At 45.3% G+C, this 17,435-nt stretch overlaps 2 protein-coding genes across 2 annotated transcripts; both read left to right on the forward strand.

The window, feature by feature from the left end:
• Positions 1 to 1,087: 1,087 nt before the first annotated feature.
• On the forward strand, positions 1,088 to 8,435 carry LOC133373414 (hydroxysteroid 11-beta-dehydrogenase 1-like protein B). The gene is made up of 6 exons (XM_061603103.1): positions 1,088 to 1,256; positions 4,816 to 4,946; positions 5,180 to 5,291; positions 5,980 to 6,168; positions 7,421 to 7,564; positions 8,101 to 8,435. The coding sequence occupies exons 1-6, from the start codon at positions 1,175 to 1,177 to the stop codon at positions 8,313 to 8,315; spliced, it is 873 nt and encodes a 290-aa protein (XP_061459087.1). The 5' UTR covers positions 1,088 to 1,174; the 3' UTR covers positions 8,316 to 8,435.
• Positions 8,436 to 11,099: 2,664 nt separating this feature from the next.
• LOC133373286 (hydroxysteroid 11-beta-dehydrogenase 1-like protein B) lies at positions 11,100 to 17,287 on the forward strand. The gene is made up of 6 exons (XM_061602819.1): positions 11,100 to 11,220; positions 12,583 to 12,713; positions 12,912 to 13,023; positions 13,803 to 13,991; positions 14,991 to 15,134; positions 16,562 to 17,287. The coding sequence occupies exons 1-6, from the start codon at positions 11,139 to 11,141 to the stop codon at positions 16,774 to 16,776; spliced, it is 873 nt and encodes a 290-aa protein (XP_061458803.1). The 5' UTR covers positions 11,100 to 11,138; the 3' UTR covers positions 16,777 to 17,287.
• The last annotated feature ends 148 nt before the right edge of the window (positions 17,288 to 17,435 follow it).

Consider the following 17,435-nt stretch of genomic DNA (forward strand, 5'->3'; position numbering starts at 1 on the left):
CCAGACCTTTTCCGCCCAGCATTCTCAAGGACTGGTGGTGGGAAAGGAGGTGACTCAAGATCTTCAGTGGGTCTCTCCCAGACAGGAGACTGGTTCCAGGGGAGCCTGCCTGCTCTCCATCATCCTTGACCTGTGGGGTGCCTTGTTCATCCTCCAAGGACTCCATGCCTAGTACCAGGTCAGGACTGGGTACAGAGCTTGGAAAAGTTACTTTTTTGAACTACAACTCCCATCAGCCCAATCCAGTGGCCATGCTGGCTAGGGCTGATGGGAGCTGTAGTTCAAAAAAGTAACTTTTGTATGACAATCAGAATATAAGAAGAGCCCGGCCCATCCAACCAGGTGCCCCAACGGGAAGGCTGTGAGCAGGACCTGAGCACAACAGCAATCACCCTACTTGCGACTTGCGGCAACTGGTGTTCACGGAGGCATCCTACCTGCAACCACAGAGGAACAGCACAGCCATCATGGCTAGTAGCCACTGATAGCCTTTTCCTCCATGAATTTGTCCCCCCTCCCCCCTCACCTTTCCCCAAAACTAAACATGAACTCTGTCCTCCAATAAAAGGGTACAGCCAGAGAAGAACAGCCGTGTGTGTTCAGTGGTCTGCCAAAACTCAACTGATTTTTAAGAAACGTATTGCCCCAAAGAAAATAAAACATTTTTCAAGATGCAGGGGAAAAAATTTGTTTGCAAAACAGTCCAATTGGTTTACAGGTGTGCCTGCAATAGATTTGGATATAATCAATTTAGTTTATTTTCAAATGCTGAGTATTCATGTGATGTATTGTCTCTGTTTTTATAGTCCCCAAAGAAAGCTGTTATTAAACAATAACTAGCCCAAACACATTGGGCTGTTTTGAAAATAAAACCCACTCTTTTTTCCAGCATCTTGAGATACTTTCTCTTTCAGCTTTTGGTTCCGATTGGATGCTTTCCTGGTTTTGCATTTTAAGAGATGTCTTGGCCAAAGAGATAAAGTTTATTTTAAGTTAAAGCCTTGTTGCAATTGGTTGAACTTGAGTCAGCAAAGGGCTGTGCCCAGCCCAGGAGAAATTGCTCAGCCCAAGGGGGAGAGGCCTGCTCTGAATCGTCAATCCCTAGAGCTGGATTTTTGAACTTTGTTGAACAAGAGCAGCCAGTTGAGCTTAATGATTGATCCCAGAAGCAACCATGACTGCCCTGAAACTCTTCGCTTCTCTCCTCGTCGGTCTCTGCGCCTATTATTTCTATAGCCAGGAAACCTTCTCTGAAGGTAAGCAAGACCAGAGGTCTCCGCTTCTCCTGACCTGCAGCCTCAACAGTCTCTTGCAGGCAAAAGCCAAGCATGTTCTGCTATCTTCACAGGGCAGTCCACACACCCGTCAGAGCATGCAATCACTACTGACGGGCGAAACTGTAAATTTCAGCTTATTTTACCAGTCTTAAATTTCGTTAGTCCCCATTTCTGCATATGTTTGCAATTATTTATTTTAAAAACTTGTGCGTGGAAATTCATACACATCTTTGGTATGCATTTCTCCTAATATGCAAGCTTGTGCACACAATCTTGTCTACCGTGTGCATTTTTTGCAGGCAATTTCCTGTCTAACAGAATGCATTTTTATTATTTTCACTCACAGGCTTATTTTTGCATGCACTTTTCACTAACATATGCATTTCTGTACACATTCTGCGGTTCGAAAAACTGCATTGCAAAACTGAAAGAAGTGCTAATTTGGGGGAGAAAAGAGCTGCATTTTGCTTTGCAGTGTGGTGTAGTGGTTAAGGTGTTGGACTATGACCTGGGAGACCAGGGTTTGAATCCCCACCCAGCCATGAAGCTCACTGGGTGACCCTGGGCCAGTCACTGCCTCTCAGCCTCAGAGGGAGGCAATGGTAAACCCCCTCTGAATACCGCTTACCATGGAAACCCTGTAAGTCGGGATCGACTTGAAGGCAGTCCAATGGTTCAGGATTTTGCTGGTTTGCATTACAAGGTACCGGAGTGGAATGCCTCCCCTCCCTAGCCCTAACCCAGGTGTTGGCTACCAGCTGTTGCCAGGGGCCAGAAGGAAGACTCAGGTTCCTGGTTTATCAGGGTCCCTGATCACACTGAGAGTGCAGGCATTCAAGTGAATGCAAGTATAAACTCCCCTGCAGACCTTCGACACTCAACACAGGGAAGGTCAGGGACTGAGTGTGCAGGGAGATGCACATAGGAAACTACCTTCTACTGAGTCAGAAATTAGTGGCCCATCTAGCTCAGTATTGTCAACACTGACTGGCAGCAGTTCTGCAGGGTTTCAGGAGGGGGACATTCCCTGCCCTACCAGGAGATTGAATCTGGGACCTTAGGTATGCAACGGAAGTGCTGTAACCACTGATCCGTGGTCCTTCTCCATGCACAAACCTCACAGGTGTACATCTCCCCTGCCCCTGACCACAGAAACAAGATGGTATCCAGTGTTAGCCCTACTCAGAGTAGATCCAATGAACTTAATGAACATGACTAACTTAGGCCCATTCATTTCAGTGGGTCTACTCTGAGCAACATTTAGTTGGCTCCAAGCCACAGAGTTTGCTTTTTGAGGCAAAGAGCTCAGCGCTCCTGTCCTGGCACACCTATTTGGAAAATAACTTCTTACAGTGACTGACATGCAGAAGTACAGGTACCTCATCACCACACACCCCAAAAAGGCAAGTCAATGTCCTTCTGGTGAAAGCCACAGCCAGGGATCACCACCACACGACCACCTTAACAGGCATCTTTAGGGAGAGTTAGGGAAAAGCAAATAAATATATTTATGTTTTGTAACAGAGAACATAGCTAGCTCCTTAACGTCTTGTGAAGCCAGCGGGTCATTACCAGGTCATCAACTTTGCAGGCCACCTAAGGAGACATCAGCAAAAGAAAAGGCCTGCTTTAATCATACAAAGGGAGGAATAACCAGCTTCTCATTCAGACTTTGTGGAACAAACTTGGCTGTCTCTCTTTGCTGAATAAGATCTTGTCCTGTAAAAGAAGCCAGCCCTGCCTTCCCCTGTATCCAGAGCCACCCTCAGGTAGTCCAGCTTTGCATTCCAGCAGTAGCCAACTTGGTGCCCTCCAGATATTGATGGGCTGCTGTCCCATCGCCCCTGACCATTCGTTGGCCACACTGGCTGCTGGGAATGATGAGAGCTGGAGTCCAGCAACATTTTATTCATGTATTTATTATTGGATTTATTTCCCGCCCTTCCTCCCAGCAGGAGCCCAGGGCGGCAAACAAAAACGCTAAAAACACTTTAAAACACTATAAAAACAAACCTTAAAATACATTGTGGAGGGATCCACAGTGCACTCCGTTTTTCCAAACCTCAGAAACACAGGATACAGATCTCTCATGCGAACCACACAAGGAGGCAGAGGGGAAGAAAATGAGAGCGCAGGCCTGAGGCATTGGTTGCAGAAGCTTGGATCACTTTCAGAAGAACCACCTGAGAGAGTGCAAGAAACACCCCCTCTTCCCTGCTGGAACCTGCAACGCTGAACTGCGTTTGTTGTCACTCATAAATTGTTTTCCTGGCCTCTGCTGTTTCTTCCATCTGACTCTTTCCCCACTCCATCAGTGTGTTTGTTTATAGCTTCTTCTTAACAACAACAACAAAAGCCCCCAAAAGCTAGCTCTTCAGCCTAAAAGGTTCCCAGAGCGGCTTACAGATCAATCAAATGCAAGGCAGTCCCTGCTTTCAGGCTTACATGTCTAAAAGACACGACACTAAAGGAAAGGGGGATGGGATGGGAGGAGGAGGGAAGGAAACTCTGCATCAGTTCTTCAAGTTACAAAAGTTCTGGTAAGGATCAGCTGGGATGGAAATAGTTTAGGAAGGAGCAGGGCTGAAAGGAGACTGCCTCTCCCAGCAGAGCCGACAGAGGGGCCCTGCTTCCCTTCTGCCTGCAGTCTAGAGGAACAGCTGCTGCTTGGTGACAGTTGAGAGGAAGCCAACAGCAGCTGGGCTCTCAACAGAGCCGACGGAGCAGCCCTGCCTCTCTCCCTCAGCAGCCTGATGGAATGGCTGCCACTCCATGATGGTAGGAGGAAGACAGCTGAGTTTACTTCCAGTGTCTCTCCAGAGAACACTCACGCATGCACCGCTGCCTCCGAATGCATGTAGACTGCAGGCTCTCCAGCACAGGGGCCTGCTCTTGCCTCTCATTCAGTCTGTAAGCCACCACGTTCACTGATGGTTGGACCACAAGACCGGCAGCTGCAGCCCTGTGAGGAACGTTGGGCCCGTCATTCTCACCTCAAGAAGACTGGTTGCATTTATTTAATTTGTGAATCGATTCCCATGAGGCATCCTGAAGCATTTTTATCATACGATATATATATACAATATTAATATACGAAAAATAACATAACACATATATAAAATCAATTCAAGCCCAATGCAGACGCCAGCTGGGATAAGATTCCCCCAAGTAATGGAAGCGACTGCCTTCAAGTCGATTCCAACTTATGGGGACCCTATGAATAGGGTTTTCATGGTAAGCAGTATTCAGAGATGGCTTACCATTGCCTTCCTCTGAGGCTGAGGGGCAGTGACTGGCCCGAGGTCACCCAGTAAGCTTCGTGGCTGGGTGGGGATTCGAACCCTGGTCTCCCGGGTCGTAGTCCAACACCTTAACTTCGCTTTAAATCAAGCCTGTCTCCACTAATGCTCCGCTGTTGAAGGAATCAGAATTGGTCCTGGGGGTTCCCTGAACTGCTCTTACCTGTTCCACTAAAAGATAAACATCTTGAGCAGCTTTCCGGAAGGCTGATCTTGGCAACCCCCTTTTGTGTCTACAGAAATGGTGCGAGGGAAGCGCGTCCTGGTGACGGGGTCGAGCACAGGGATAGGGGAGCAAATGGCCTACGAGTTTGCCCGGATGGGGGCCCACGTGATGGTGACAGCCAGGACGGAGAAACGACTCCAGGAGGTGAGCTGCAGACCCTCAGACGACCATCTGTTCGGAGTCAATACTCCAGAGATTCTCCTGAACTCTCAGGATGCCTCTTGGCCTTCCCTCCTTGCCCCTCCACATCAGAGCAGCTGAAGAAAGCAGACATTGAAACACTTTGCTTTTAAGTCCTTAATATCTCCCTTTTGTCATCTTTGTGGGGGTCATTTTCAAGTTCCCTCTTCTTTTTTCTTCTTTTCTGTTCTCTTCAGGTAGTTCAGAAGTGTCTGGACCTGGGAGCCAGCTCCGCTTGGTATGTTGTGGCGGACATGAGTAATTTGACTTCTGCCCAGCAAGTTGTGGAAGAAACCAAGACCGTCTTGGGTAAAGCTGAAAGGCTGTCCTGTATCTGGTAGGGAGACTCCAGGCTGGAGGAAGGGCAGCGACTGTTCTTCCAGCTCCTAAAGGGCTGTCACACAAGCTGCCTGAAGCACAGGCAAAGGGCTCCTTAAGCCTTTTATCTCACTGAATCATTACAGAGGCCTTGGCAGAATTCCTCTCTTGGTCACCTCAGCCACTCACCCTGTCTGCCTGCCTCTTGGCTGGCCCATGCAGGGATCCTATGCTGTGATAACTAGTGTGATCCCCTCTATTTCTGTTTTTATTTAATCCCCTTTCGGAATGCATGAATTGGACCAAGCACCCTTCCCCAACCTTGTGCCCTCCTGATATTTTGGACTATAATTCCCATGAGCCCCAGCCAGTAGAGACAGATGAATCTGTATATTTCAGTTTCTCATTTATCCAATCTTAAGTTCAGTTCATCACATCTGCATCAGTTTGCAGGGTTGTTGTTGTCATTTTAAAAAACACTCCTCACAAAAATTCACCAACATTTAGTGTATGTTCCTCTTAATACACAATTTTCTGCAATTTTGCTTAATATATACATGTTTTTGTAAGCAGTTTCCACTAGTTTTTGTATATATATATATATATATATTACTAAAATATCATCTTGCTTTCTATAAGTGTGTCTGTGACCTTCTCCCTCTCCCTCTCTCTCTCTCAGGGGGCCTTGACCTGCTGGTGTTGAACCATGTTAAAGTATATACCGGTTTGCACCCATTCCAAGGAGACATGGAATCTGTGATCAGCACCATGACCGTCAACTTCTTCAGCTATGTCCAGCTCACGGTTTCTGCACTGAGCGCGTTGAACGAGTCTCGCGGCAGCATCATTGTCATATCTTCCATGAGTGGTACGGGAGGGTGTTCCTTGCAGAGTGCAATTCGCAACTGTGGACTCCTGCATCTGAATTACCCCTTATTTTTGTATTTAGAAGCATTTCTATTCACCTCTTCAACTCCAAAATGGAGAATCTGACCTTATTTATTCCTCCGACCAGGAGCCCAGGGCGGCAAACAAAAGCACTAAAAACACTTTAAAACATCATAAAATCAGACTTTAAAATACATTAAAAACATCTGTAAAAACATTTTTAAAGCTTTGAAGACATCTTTAAAAAGAAAATAAAGGTTAAAAACATTTTTTTAAGAAAAAAGGTTTACAAACATATTAAAAAGCATTTCCAACACAGACGCAGACATAAATACATTTTTTTTGTATTTATGATAAGGTCAAATACTAACAATAGAATCTGACCTCATCATAAATACAAAGATTAAAAACAAGGACACAAAAATCTCAAAGCTTAGAAAGCACGGAACCTGCACAATTAAATAACTTCAGATGGCTGAATCCATGAACTATAAGGTTTTAATAACACTCATATAACAGCATGTATAAAAACATGAAAAAGTACCATCAATAAAATATCAATATTCTTCAATGACGTTCTGTGAACCCCAAAGACATTTTGGCTTCCTCAGTGGCCTACAGTCCTGTACAGACATTCCTTATATGTAAGAGCTCAATATCTCAAAATATCACTCTTGGTGATAGCAAGGTGAATATTCAATATATCTTCAAGCTTCAAAAATGTGCAAAGTCACCAGTATTCAAATGTGGGACCCAAGAAACATATGTGGCACCAGTTTGGGGAGAGCTGGTCTAGATCCACCCGCCAGAATCCTTCATGGGACAATTACTCTTTCCTCCTCAGAAGCATCCACTAAAACGTTTTCATAAACTGAGCTTGATGCTGGAATGTTTCTAGGCAAAAGAGTTTGCTGGATTTCCTGACTTTTGATACGGACCCATATTCAACTTAAAAATCCTAGACAGAGCTAGCACCTCAATGTTCAGTTCTAGCACCTCAAATCTTGAAAGAATTTTGATCAAACCTGTCTGGGCTTATCAGCTCAGCTCCAGGCACCCATCAAAAGGGATGTGCTATCCCCCAGCAAAGCAAATATCGCTATGTACATTTCTTGGGGAGTAAACATTACTAAATTTAGCACCCAGGCAGAGAACCAGGCTGGAAGATTCCAATCACCAACGCAAGTGATTCTGCAACCTTCCAAGTCAAAATATATTCCTCTCTCTCTCAGGCCGAATTCCATCTCCATTTTCTGTTGTGTACTCCTCAACCAAATTTGCCTTGGAGGGATTCTACAGCGGGTTGCGCACTGAGATGTACCTTCAGAAAATCGACCTGCCTATCACAGTTGCCGTGTTGGGGTACATTGACACAGGTAAGCCCCAGGAAGCGCGGCCAGTCAGCATCGCCAAAAAGAGGGCAGCAAATTTGGGTACACAAATATGTATAGATGCAAATATAGAAGAAGAAAAATCCTTATAATTTAAACGGAAATAAAATGCATCTTGTTGTATGGGTGGGGGAGGCTGTGTACCTGCTCTGTTTGCAAACTGCTCTCGCATCCTATGGGTCTTTATCTTTAAATGGGACTTGGACCAGACAGACCTTCAAAGACAGGGCACCTTCAGGTAGAGGATTGTGAAGTGGGACATCTGGCCCCTCAGCCCTCATTGGGAAGGATTGTCTCTCAGTGGCAGAGCACCTGCTTTGCATAAAGAAGGTCCCAGGGTCAAACCCCAGCAGCATCTCCAGGTAGGGCTGAGAATATCCCCTGCCTTAAATCCTGAGGAGCCGCTGCCAGTATTGTGTAGACAATACTGAGCTAGATGGACCAGAGGCAGCTTAAAACGCCCTGTGTTGCTCGATCCCTTCCCTGTAGAACTGACTTTCCTTTCATGCTGTTTCCCGCAGATGCTGCATTGAGGGCCTTGGGTGGCAAAATCGCCATTAAGGCAAGTCCGAAAGAAGACTGCGCCCGGGAGATTGTGAAAGGCGGAGTGCTGAGGCAGCGGGAAGTTTTCTATCCTTACTGGGTCACCAAACCTGTCCTGCTCCTCAGAGACTGGATGCCTGAAGTCTTGGAACATATGATGGACATTTCCTACAAAGTGGAGAACACCCTCTAAAAAGGACTCGCGTGTCAAAACGCTGTGATGGAGTTTCCACATCCCGAAGTGCCCGGGGCCGCTCTCTGCTGCATTTGTGTTACTAACCCAGTGGAACAGTTTTTAAAACATTTCATGCTACCTTTGTAGGAATAGTCACTTTTATTTATCTGATTACATTTATATCCCCCTGCCTTTCTTCCAAGCAACGCAAGGTGCTTGGAATGGTTCTCCTCCCTCACCACAACCCTGTGAGGTAGGTTAGACTCACAGAGAGTGACTGGCCCAAGGTCACCCAGAAAGCTTCATGGCTAAGTTCAGATTTGAACCTTTGTCTCCCAGCCTTGTAACCAAGACACAACACTGCCTCAAAATTTCCAAGGTTCAAAACTTCAATTGTTTAAGGCTTGCAGGTGGTTTTGTCTTTCATCTAGGGCCATGTGAAGTACAAAGGGAGAAAAAACACTTTTGGGCATGAAGTGGGCCAGCACCAGTGAGCCACACTTGGCTCCAAGGCTCGGTGTGGCCAGGTAGTTGCTGGGGCCCAGTCTGAGGACTGGGTCCATCAATCAGGAGATAGCACTGAAGCCAGAAGTCAGCCACGTTATTAATTAACTAATTAACTGCCTAATGCAAGGCAGTCTCAAAGCAACTTACAATTAAATGTAAAAACATACAAAGTTGTTAAAGATAACCACAAAAATTTCACAAAACCAGTACATAAAACATAAAAACACTCACAGCCTTCACGGGGGGGGGGGGGGGGGCACTTAACAATCCACGGCAGCTGCCTGATAAAAATTACTACATCAAGAGCACCATTAACATCAGGCACAAAACAAAACACAGGGTATAAATACAAGCATTAAGTGGTAGAAAGGATGCCCGTCCCGTCATGACCCAAAGGCCCACCCAGACAAGGAGGTCTTAAGCTGTCACCTGAATGAAGGTAATGTGGGAGACAGTCTGATCTCCACTAAGGTGGCCATTTCCCAAGATTTCACTGAGGTAAAATTTTTGGGGAGCGGAAGCTTCAGTGGCCCCGGCACAGCTCCCCCAGACTAGCACAAGCAAAATATGAAAGTTGCAGAATGAATTATGCAAAATAAGAGAATTGGTGTACATTTGCATAATTTATACAGATCACAGAAATCAGCATTTCTTGCTGCAGAATTTGAGCTTCAATAGTGCTGCTTTTTGGAAAGAGGGAGCAAAGGGTTAGCCCTGACTTTTGGCTGTTCAGAGTTTTGCTGAAGAAGCACAACGGAGGAGGAGGAGGAGGAGAAGGCAGTGGGTTGACTGATGCGGAGGATGTTCCAGGCTCCAGATGGAGCTGGCCATGACCCAATCACAATTGACCATCCTGGTCTGGACAGACCGTCTGTCCTGGTATAAGGCAGATTCCTCTGTTTCTTCCAGGCAAGGATTGCACCTCTTCCGGACCCAGATAGAAATGTAATGGATAAAATGAAATACATTTATTTCACTGCACTGGACAGGCCAGTGGATGGAATATTTACTTCTTCATTAAAGAACTTTTCTAGATAGCTTAATAAAAACATCTCTGTCTACCACAACTCAGGTTTACAATAAAACCCTCAACAGAGAACCACTAAACCCATCATCAGAAAATGCAAAAATGAGATAGAAAGCAAGGGCTGCAGCTCAGTGGCAGAGCGCCTGCTTTGTGGGCCCACCTCCTCCCCAACATCCTCGGCCTGTGGGGTGCCTGGTTTGGACACTAAGGACTCTGGGTCTGGTGCTGGGTCAGGGCTGGACATGACCATAAGGATATAAGGAGCAGCCTGTCCATCTGACCAGATGCCCCGATGGGAAGCCCACCAGCAGGACCTGAGGGTCATCGATCCCAGCATCTGGTGTTCACGGAGGCATCCTGCCTCCAACCACAGAGGAAGAGCGTAGCCATCATGGCTAGTAGCCACTGATAGCCTTTTCCTCCATGAATTTGCCTATCCTCTTTTAAAGCCATCCAACTTGGCAGCCATCAGTGCCTCTTCTGAGAGAGAATTCCAAAGTAGCTGTGCGCTGCGTGAAAAAGTCCTTCCTTTCGTCTGTCCTGACTCCTCCAACGTTCAGCTTCACTGGAATTCCACGAGTTCCAGTGTTACAAGAGAGGGAGGGAAAACTTTTCCCTGTCCACTTTCTCCACACCATGCATAACCTCATACACCCCTCTATCATGTCCCCCCCACTCGCCTTTTTCCAAAACTAAACATGAACTGTGTCCTCCAGTAAAGGGGTACAGCCAGAGGGCTCAAGAAGAACAGCCGTGTGTGCTCAGTGGTCTGTAAAACTCAACCACATCGATTTTTAAGAGACTTATTGCCTTAAAAGAAGAAAGAACATTTCTCAAGACCCTGAAAAAATGCAGATTTTCTATTTGGATGTAATCAATTTAGTTTGTTTTTAAAAGTTGAGTGTTCATGTGATGTATTGTCTGTTTTTAAAGTCCCCAAAGAAGGCCTTTCTTAAACAATAACTAGCCAAAATGCATTGGATGTTTTATAAATAAAATACAATTTTGTAAAGCATATTGAGACATGCTCTATCTTAGGGCTGGGGTTCATTTTGGATCCTTCCTGTGTTTTATATTTTAAGAGACTTCTTGATCAAGGGGGTAAAGAAAGGTTATTTTAAGAGAATTGTAGTTTTTGCAGTTAGTTGAGCTAGAGTCAACAAAGAAAGTTCTGTGCCAGTCCAGAGACGTTGCTCAACCCAACTGGGAGAGGCCTACTCTGTGTCATTGTGGGTTGGATCTGGATTTTTGAACTTTGTTGAACAAGAACAGACAGTTGAGCTTAATAATTGATCCCAAAGGCAACCATGGCTGTCCTGAAACTCTTTGCTTCTCTCCTTGTCGGTCTCTGCGCCTATTATTTCTACAGCCAGGAAACCTTCTCTGAAGGTAAGCAAGACTAGAGATCTCCGCTTCTCCTGACCCACAGCCTTGATAGTCTCTTGCAAGCAAAAGCCAAGAGTGCTCTGCTATCCCTGGTGATGTTCACACACCCATTAGGTGCCTGCGACAACTATGGAGATGGAAATCTGTCAATTTCATTTTCTCATTTTTCCAATCTTAAATTCAGTTCTTCCCCGTTTCTGCACGTTAACAATATTTTTAAAAAAACTATGCATGAAAATTCATCAGTATTTTAGTGTGAATTTCTCCTGTTATATATGCTTGCATATGCGATCTTCTCTAGTATGTGTATTTTTTGCAAGCAATTTCCCCCTAAGGGAATGCATTTTTGTGTCTTATACTTTCCATCACATGCCTATTTTTGCATAGTATCAAAGAATAGTCGAGTTGGAAGAGCCATCGAGTCCAGCCCCTTGCTCAACGCAGGCATGCCCTTCTCAATTACATATACATGTTTGCATGTGTCCTGTGGCTGGAAAAGCTGCATTGCAAAATTCAAAGCAGTGCTAATTTGGGGAAGAAAAGAGCTGCATTTTGCTTTGCATATTGGTTCAGGATTTTGGTAAGTTTGCATTACAAAGTACCTGAGTGGAATGCTCTCCCCTCCCTAACCCTAACCCAGGTGTTGGCTACCAGCTGTTGCCAGGGTCCAGAAGGAAGACTTGTAGGAAATGTGACAGTGCAGCTCAGCTTGAAGCCTGGGAGGGGATTGAATACTTCATGGGAAGTAGAGAGAAGTCCTCCTAAATTCCTAGACTGTTCTGTCCGCTCTCACCTAAGATCACCTTTCCTTCCAGGTGTAAACTGATATCCTCAGAGTAAACTAATCTCCCTTCCTGCTCCTGCTCTGATCTGTCTTCCCTTTGTCCTTCTTGCCAGCATGGCTCCCTCAGGAGGAGCACAGATGCAGCAGACATCTCTTCTGCACCATCTCCTGTCTAGTTTGTCAGATGTAGGTCTTTTCTATCGGAATGTATTTCCTGCAATAAACTTAGTCTGTTATTTTTCTTATAGCAGACTCTCAGTGCAATTTCTAACAAGCTGAAGTGTAGCTACCACTTAGCATTTACTGCATGGGCTTAATTCCACAAAATACCATTATAATCCATAGATCCTAACAGGTTTACGGGCTCAGGGCGTAAAGTGGTGAGGCAGTAAAGCTAAGAGAACTTGCTGAGACTAGGAACAAAAGCTAAAAGGCAAAAATAGAGAAAGAATCGTGGCTGAGAGTCCTGCAATCTACAGAGAGTACAGGCATTCAAGCTAATGCAAATATACCCCGCTGGCAGACGGGAGGGCACCGGGATGTGGAAGGCTGATCTTGGCAATCCCCTTCTGTGTCTACAGAAATGGTGCGAGGGAAGCGCGTCCTGGTGACGGGGTCGAGCACAGGGATAGGGGAGCAAATGGCCTACGAGTTTGCCCGGATGGGGGCCCATGTGATGGTGATGGCCAGGAGGGAGGAACGACTCCAGAAGGTGAGCTGCAGACCCCCAGGTTATTTTCCTGAACACTCAGGACGCCTCCTGGCCTTCCCTCTCTGCCCCTCCACATCAGAGCAGCTGAAGAAAGCAGACACTGGAATACTTTAAATCCTTAATATCTCCCTTTTGTCATCTTTGTGGGGGTCATTTTCAAGTTCCCTCTTCTTTTTTCTTTTTTTCTGTTCTCTTCAGGTGGTTCAGAAGTGTCTGGACCTGGGAGCCAGCTCCGCTTCGTATGTTGTGTCGGACATGAGTAATTTGACTTCCGCCCAGCAAGTTGTGGAAGAAACCAAGACCGTCTTGGGTAAAGCTGAAAGGCTCTCTTTTATCCAGCAAGGAGGGGGAAGCAACTTTTCCTCCAGGCTCTCAGAGGCTGTCGCACAAGCTGCCTGAAACACAGGCAAAGGGCTCCTTAACCCTTTCATTTCATGGTGAACAATTACAGAGGCCTTGGCAGAACTCCTCTCCTGGTCACCTCAGCCAGTCACCCTGTCTGCCTGCCTCTTGGCTGGCCCATTCAGGAATCCAATGCTGTGACAACTAGTGTGTCTTCTACTTCTCTGCCTGTTTAGGTCCCTTTAGGAATGCATTAATTGGACCAAGCAGCCTTCCCCAATCTGGTGCCCTCCAGATGCCAACACTCATGAGCCCTAACCAGTACAGAATGACAAATCTATCTGTTTCAATGTCTCACAGTTTCTCATTTATCTAGTCTTAACTTCAGTTCACATTTCTGCATCACTTTGCAGAGTTGTTGTTGTTTTTAAAAAAGCATATTGCTCCAGGAGGTGCAAATTAGACCAGTTCACCTTTTAATGATCAGTTCACCAAATTCCTCTCCCATTGCTACCAGCCACCGTGGTCCAATTATCTTAGGGCTGATGGGAGTTGTAGTCCAAAACATCTGGAGGGCACCAGGTTAGCAAAGGGTGGTATCATGAGAACAGTAGACTCAATTCAGGTTGATATTTTAAGGGAAAGCCTGTATGCTGATGTGGAAAATGAGCAACCTCAGTCCCTCTGCAAGGATGGGTGTAGATATCTTGCTTCTTATAAGTATATATATCTTTCTCTCTCTCTCAGGGGGCCTTGACCTGCTAGTGTTGAACCATATTGGAAGCTATGGCAGTTTTGGTCCACTCCAAGGAGACATGGAAGCCATGATCACCACCATGACCGTCAACTTCTTCAGCTATGTCCAGCTCACGGTTTCTGCACTGAGCGCGTTGCAAGAGTCTCACGGCAGCATCGTCATCCTATCTTCCATGAGTGGTACAGGAGGGTGTTCCTTGCACGGTGCAATTCGCAACCGTGGACTCCTGCATCTGAATTTCCCCTTATTTACTGTATTTAGAAGCATTTCCGCCCTGCTCTTCAGCCCAAAAATGGCTCCCAGATCACTTGTGCAATGATCAGAGATGGTCCCTCCCTTGCAGACTTCCAGTCTAAAAGACCATCTGACCCAGTGGCCATCACTGCCTCTTGTGGGAACGAATCTCCTCGTTTTAACAATGGAATGTGTGGAAAAGGACTTTCTTTTGTCTCCTCCTGAAATCTTCCCGTGTTCAGCATCTCTCCAGTCACTTTCTCCACGCCATGAATAATTTTACACACCCTCTATCACATCCCCCCCATACTCGACCTTTCTTCACACTAAAAAGCCCCAAACATTTTACTTTTTCCTCATAGGGGAGAGGCCAGGTGCTGATGCCTGCATGCTGGGACTGGTTCATTGTGAGATTTCTCCTCACTCCAGTTCACAGCTGACACTCTTTGCCACTCTGCAGTCTGCATCAGAGCGCGCACACACACACACCAATTCTGTGCAGTGCCCTGTCTGCAGGCAACTGACAATCCCATCAGACTGGACTTCCTGACATAATCTGAGCTTGGCACTGGAATTTTCTAGGCAAAAGAGTTTGCTGGACTTTTGGACATTTCATACAGGCACACATTTATTTTAAAAATCCTAGACAGAGCTGGCCCCTCAAAGTTCAGTTCTAACACCTCAAATCTTAAAATAATCTTGATCAACCTTTCTCGGCTTATCAGTTGAGGTCCAGTCACCCATCACAAGGAATGTGCTATCCCACAGCAAAGTTAGTCATTAACACTATGCACATTTCTTGGGGAGTAAACCTTATTAAATTTAGCATCCACACAAAGAGGCAGAGAACCAAGCCAGAAGATTCAGATCACCAACGAAAGAGATTCTGCAACCTCCCAAGTAAAATATATTCCTATCTCTCTCTCTCTCTCTTCCTCTCTCAGGTCGCATTCCATCTCCATTTTCTGTCGTGTGCTCTGCCACCAAATTTGCCCTGGAGGGATTCTACAGCGGGTTGCGGCTTGAGATGCACCTTCGGAAAATCGACCTGCCTATCACAGTTGCCGTGTTGGGGTACATCGACACAGGTAAGCCCCAGGAAGCGCAGCCAGTCACCATCACCAAAAAGAGAGGGCAACAAATTTGGGTGCACCAGCATCAATATGTATAGATGCAAATTTAGAAGAAAAAAACTTATAATTTAAAGAGAATGCATCTCATCCAAGTGGGGAAGACCCTCCTTATGGGGCTTTGAACAGACTGACCTTCAGATTATTGGAGTTTGGCATATACTGCAGCAGAGTGCAGAAATGAGTAGCCTGGTCAGGCTGGTGGTTGAAGGAGTAATGAACCTTTTGGGTGTAAAGCTGCAATGCTAATCCCACGTACCCGGAGTACACCCCATTGAATTCAATAGGACTTACTATTGAGTAGACATGGTTAGGATTGTGCTGTAAATTAATGGGACTTTTGAGTGAACATAGCAAAGAATTGTGTTGTAAATCTTTCTCTTCCTCTCCAATCCTATTTTTTAAAGCAATTAGGCAGGGCTTACTTAGGTATCATAGTTTTTATTATGTAGGAAACTAATACTGATTTTTTTTAATGTTCTGGCCAACTGGTTTTGACAATAAACTATTATATGGGGTGTGTGTATTTTTACGTCCCCAGTGCATGTGTATATATGGAGTCTTTCCAATAACCCTGTGAGGTAGGGTTGCTGACTGGAAACCAAGGCAACTCACAATAAGAAATAAATCCCTTTAAAATCCAATAACCATAAAAACACGTATAAACAGTTGCAAAACAGCTTAAAGTGGCATGATTCTGAATTTTGGATTGGATGAGTGAATGTCCTTAATCACTTGAGGTTGCAGTTCTATGCATGCTTCCCTGTTTGAGTAAGCCCCATTGAATACATTGGGACTTGCTTCTGAGTAAACAAACAGGATTTCACTATAAATATCTTGACAGGTTGTGTAAATAATAAACATCTTTGACAGTCATGCTTATATAAATATTTCTTCGTACTATGTCCCAATAAGTATCTGATTTCATACTATGGTTGTACATTATTATTTCCTCTGCATTTTAAGTGTTCGCTTCTTCCTTGGGGTGGTCATGGTTCCCCTCTGTTGTTTTCATCCTGAGGGGCAGATTAGGCCCCTCTTCTTGCCAGAAACAAGTAGGCTAAATTAAATGTTCCCTACCCAGGCTCCCTCTTTTAGCTAACATTTCTGTCTTAATTTCCAATCTGAGAAATGTTTTTGTTTGAATTGTGTGCTCCAAGCAACTGTGGTTGATGCTTAATGTATCACGCTTAAAGACATCACTAGGGCGCACCCCTGAAATCTCACAATTTGAGATACTTCTGACCTGGCAACCCTACTGGAGAGCCACTGCCAGTCAGTGCAGTCAATATGGAGCTAAATGGGCCAGAAGCAGCTTAACACTTCCTGTGTTGCTTAATCCCTTCTCCACAGAGCTGACTTTCCTTTCATGCTGTTCCCTGCAGGCACTGAGGTGAGGGCTGTGGATGGCAGCATCGCCATACAGGCAAGCCCAAAAGAAGTCTGTGCCCGGGAAATTGTGAAGAGCGGAGTGCTGAGGCAGCAGGAAGTTGTCTGTCCTTACTGGGTCACCAAACCTATCCTAGCCTTCAGAGACTGGATACTCGAAGTCTTGGAACAAATGCTTACCGGATCCTATAAAGGGGACAATATCCTCTAAAAAGGACTAAGTTCCAGAGTTCATACATTTCAAAATGTCAGGGGCCGATCTCAGCTGCATTGTGTTGCAAACTCCTTGCACGAGGTTGCTACATGGTTCTATCTACAAAGTTTGCCACCATGGCAAAGTTTTGAAAACATTTCACATTACCTTTGTAGGAGGTATTTCTTTGTAGTCACCAAATTCAAATTTTTAATGCTGGCAGGAGGATTTGTCTTGTTCGCCTCACATTTGAGTCCTCGTAAAGTGCAATTGTGGGGGGGAGGGGAAATCAAACACTTTTGGACGCGAAGGGGGCATGGACCAGCGAGCCACATTTATTGGGGGGAGCACTTAGGCTGGCACCAAGGGTCAGTGTGGCCAGGCAATTGCTGGGCCTCAGAGTGAACATGGGGTCCACCAACCAGGAGACAGTGCTGATGACAGGAGATAGCCGCATTTTAATTAATTAGTTAATTAATTGATTAATGAATTGGAAGTTTGAAAAATAAAATACTCATTTTTAAGCATATTGAGACATGTTCTATTTTAGGGCTGGGGTGCATTTTGGATCCTCTCTGTGTTTTACATTTTAAGAGACCTCTCGATCAAGGGGATAAAGAAAGATTATTTTAAGAGAATTGCAGTTTTTGCCATTTGTTGAGCTAGAGTCAACAAAG

This window comes from Rhineura floridana, chromosome 19, assembly GCF_030035675.1.
Source record: "Rhineura floridana isolate rRhiFlo1 chromosome 19, rRhiFlo1.hap2, whole genome shotgun sequence".
NCBI lineage: Eukaryota > Metazoa > Chordata > Lepidosauria > Squamata > Rhineuridae > Rhineura > Rhineura floridana.

What these genes read in the sequence shown, in the direction of transcription:
- LOC133373414 (XM_061603103.1), top strand. Translation starts at nt 1,175, where the DNA reads ATGACTGCCCTGAAACTCTTCGCTTCTCTCCTCGTCGGTCTCTGCGCC. An exon ending in TGTCATATCTTCCATGAGTG is followed by an intron (nt 6,169 to 7,420) that starts GTACGGGAGGGT and finishes TCTCTCTCTCAG; the next exon opens with GCCGAATTCCATCTCCATTT. An exon ending in GTTGGGGTACATTGACACAG is followed by an intron (nt 7,565 to 8,100) that starts GTAAGCCCCAGG and finishes TGTTTCCCGCAG; the next exon opens with ATGCTGCATTGAGGGCCTTG.
- LOC133373286 (XM_061602819.1), top strand. Translation starts at nt 11,139, where the DNA reads ATGGCTGTCCTGAAACTCTTTGCTTCTCTCCTTGTCGGTCTCTGCGCC. An exon ending in CCAGGAAACCTTCTCTGAAG is followed by an intron (nt 11,221 to 12,582) that starts GTAAGCAAGACT and finishes CTGTGTCTACAG; the next exon opens with AAATGGTGCGAGGGAAGCGC. An exon ending in AGAAACCAAGACCGTCTTGG is followed by an intron (nt 13,024 to 13,802) that starts GTAAAGCTGAAA and finishes TCTCTCTCTCAG; the next exon opens with GGGGCCTTGACCTGCTAGTG.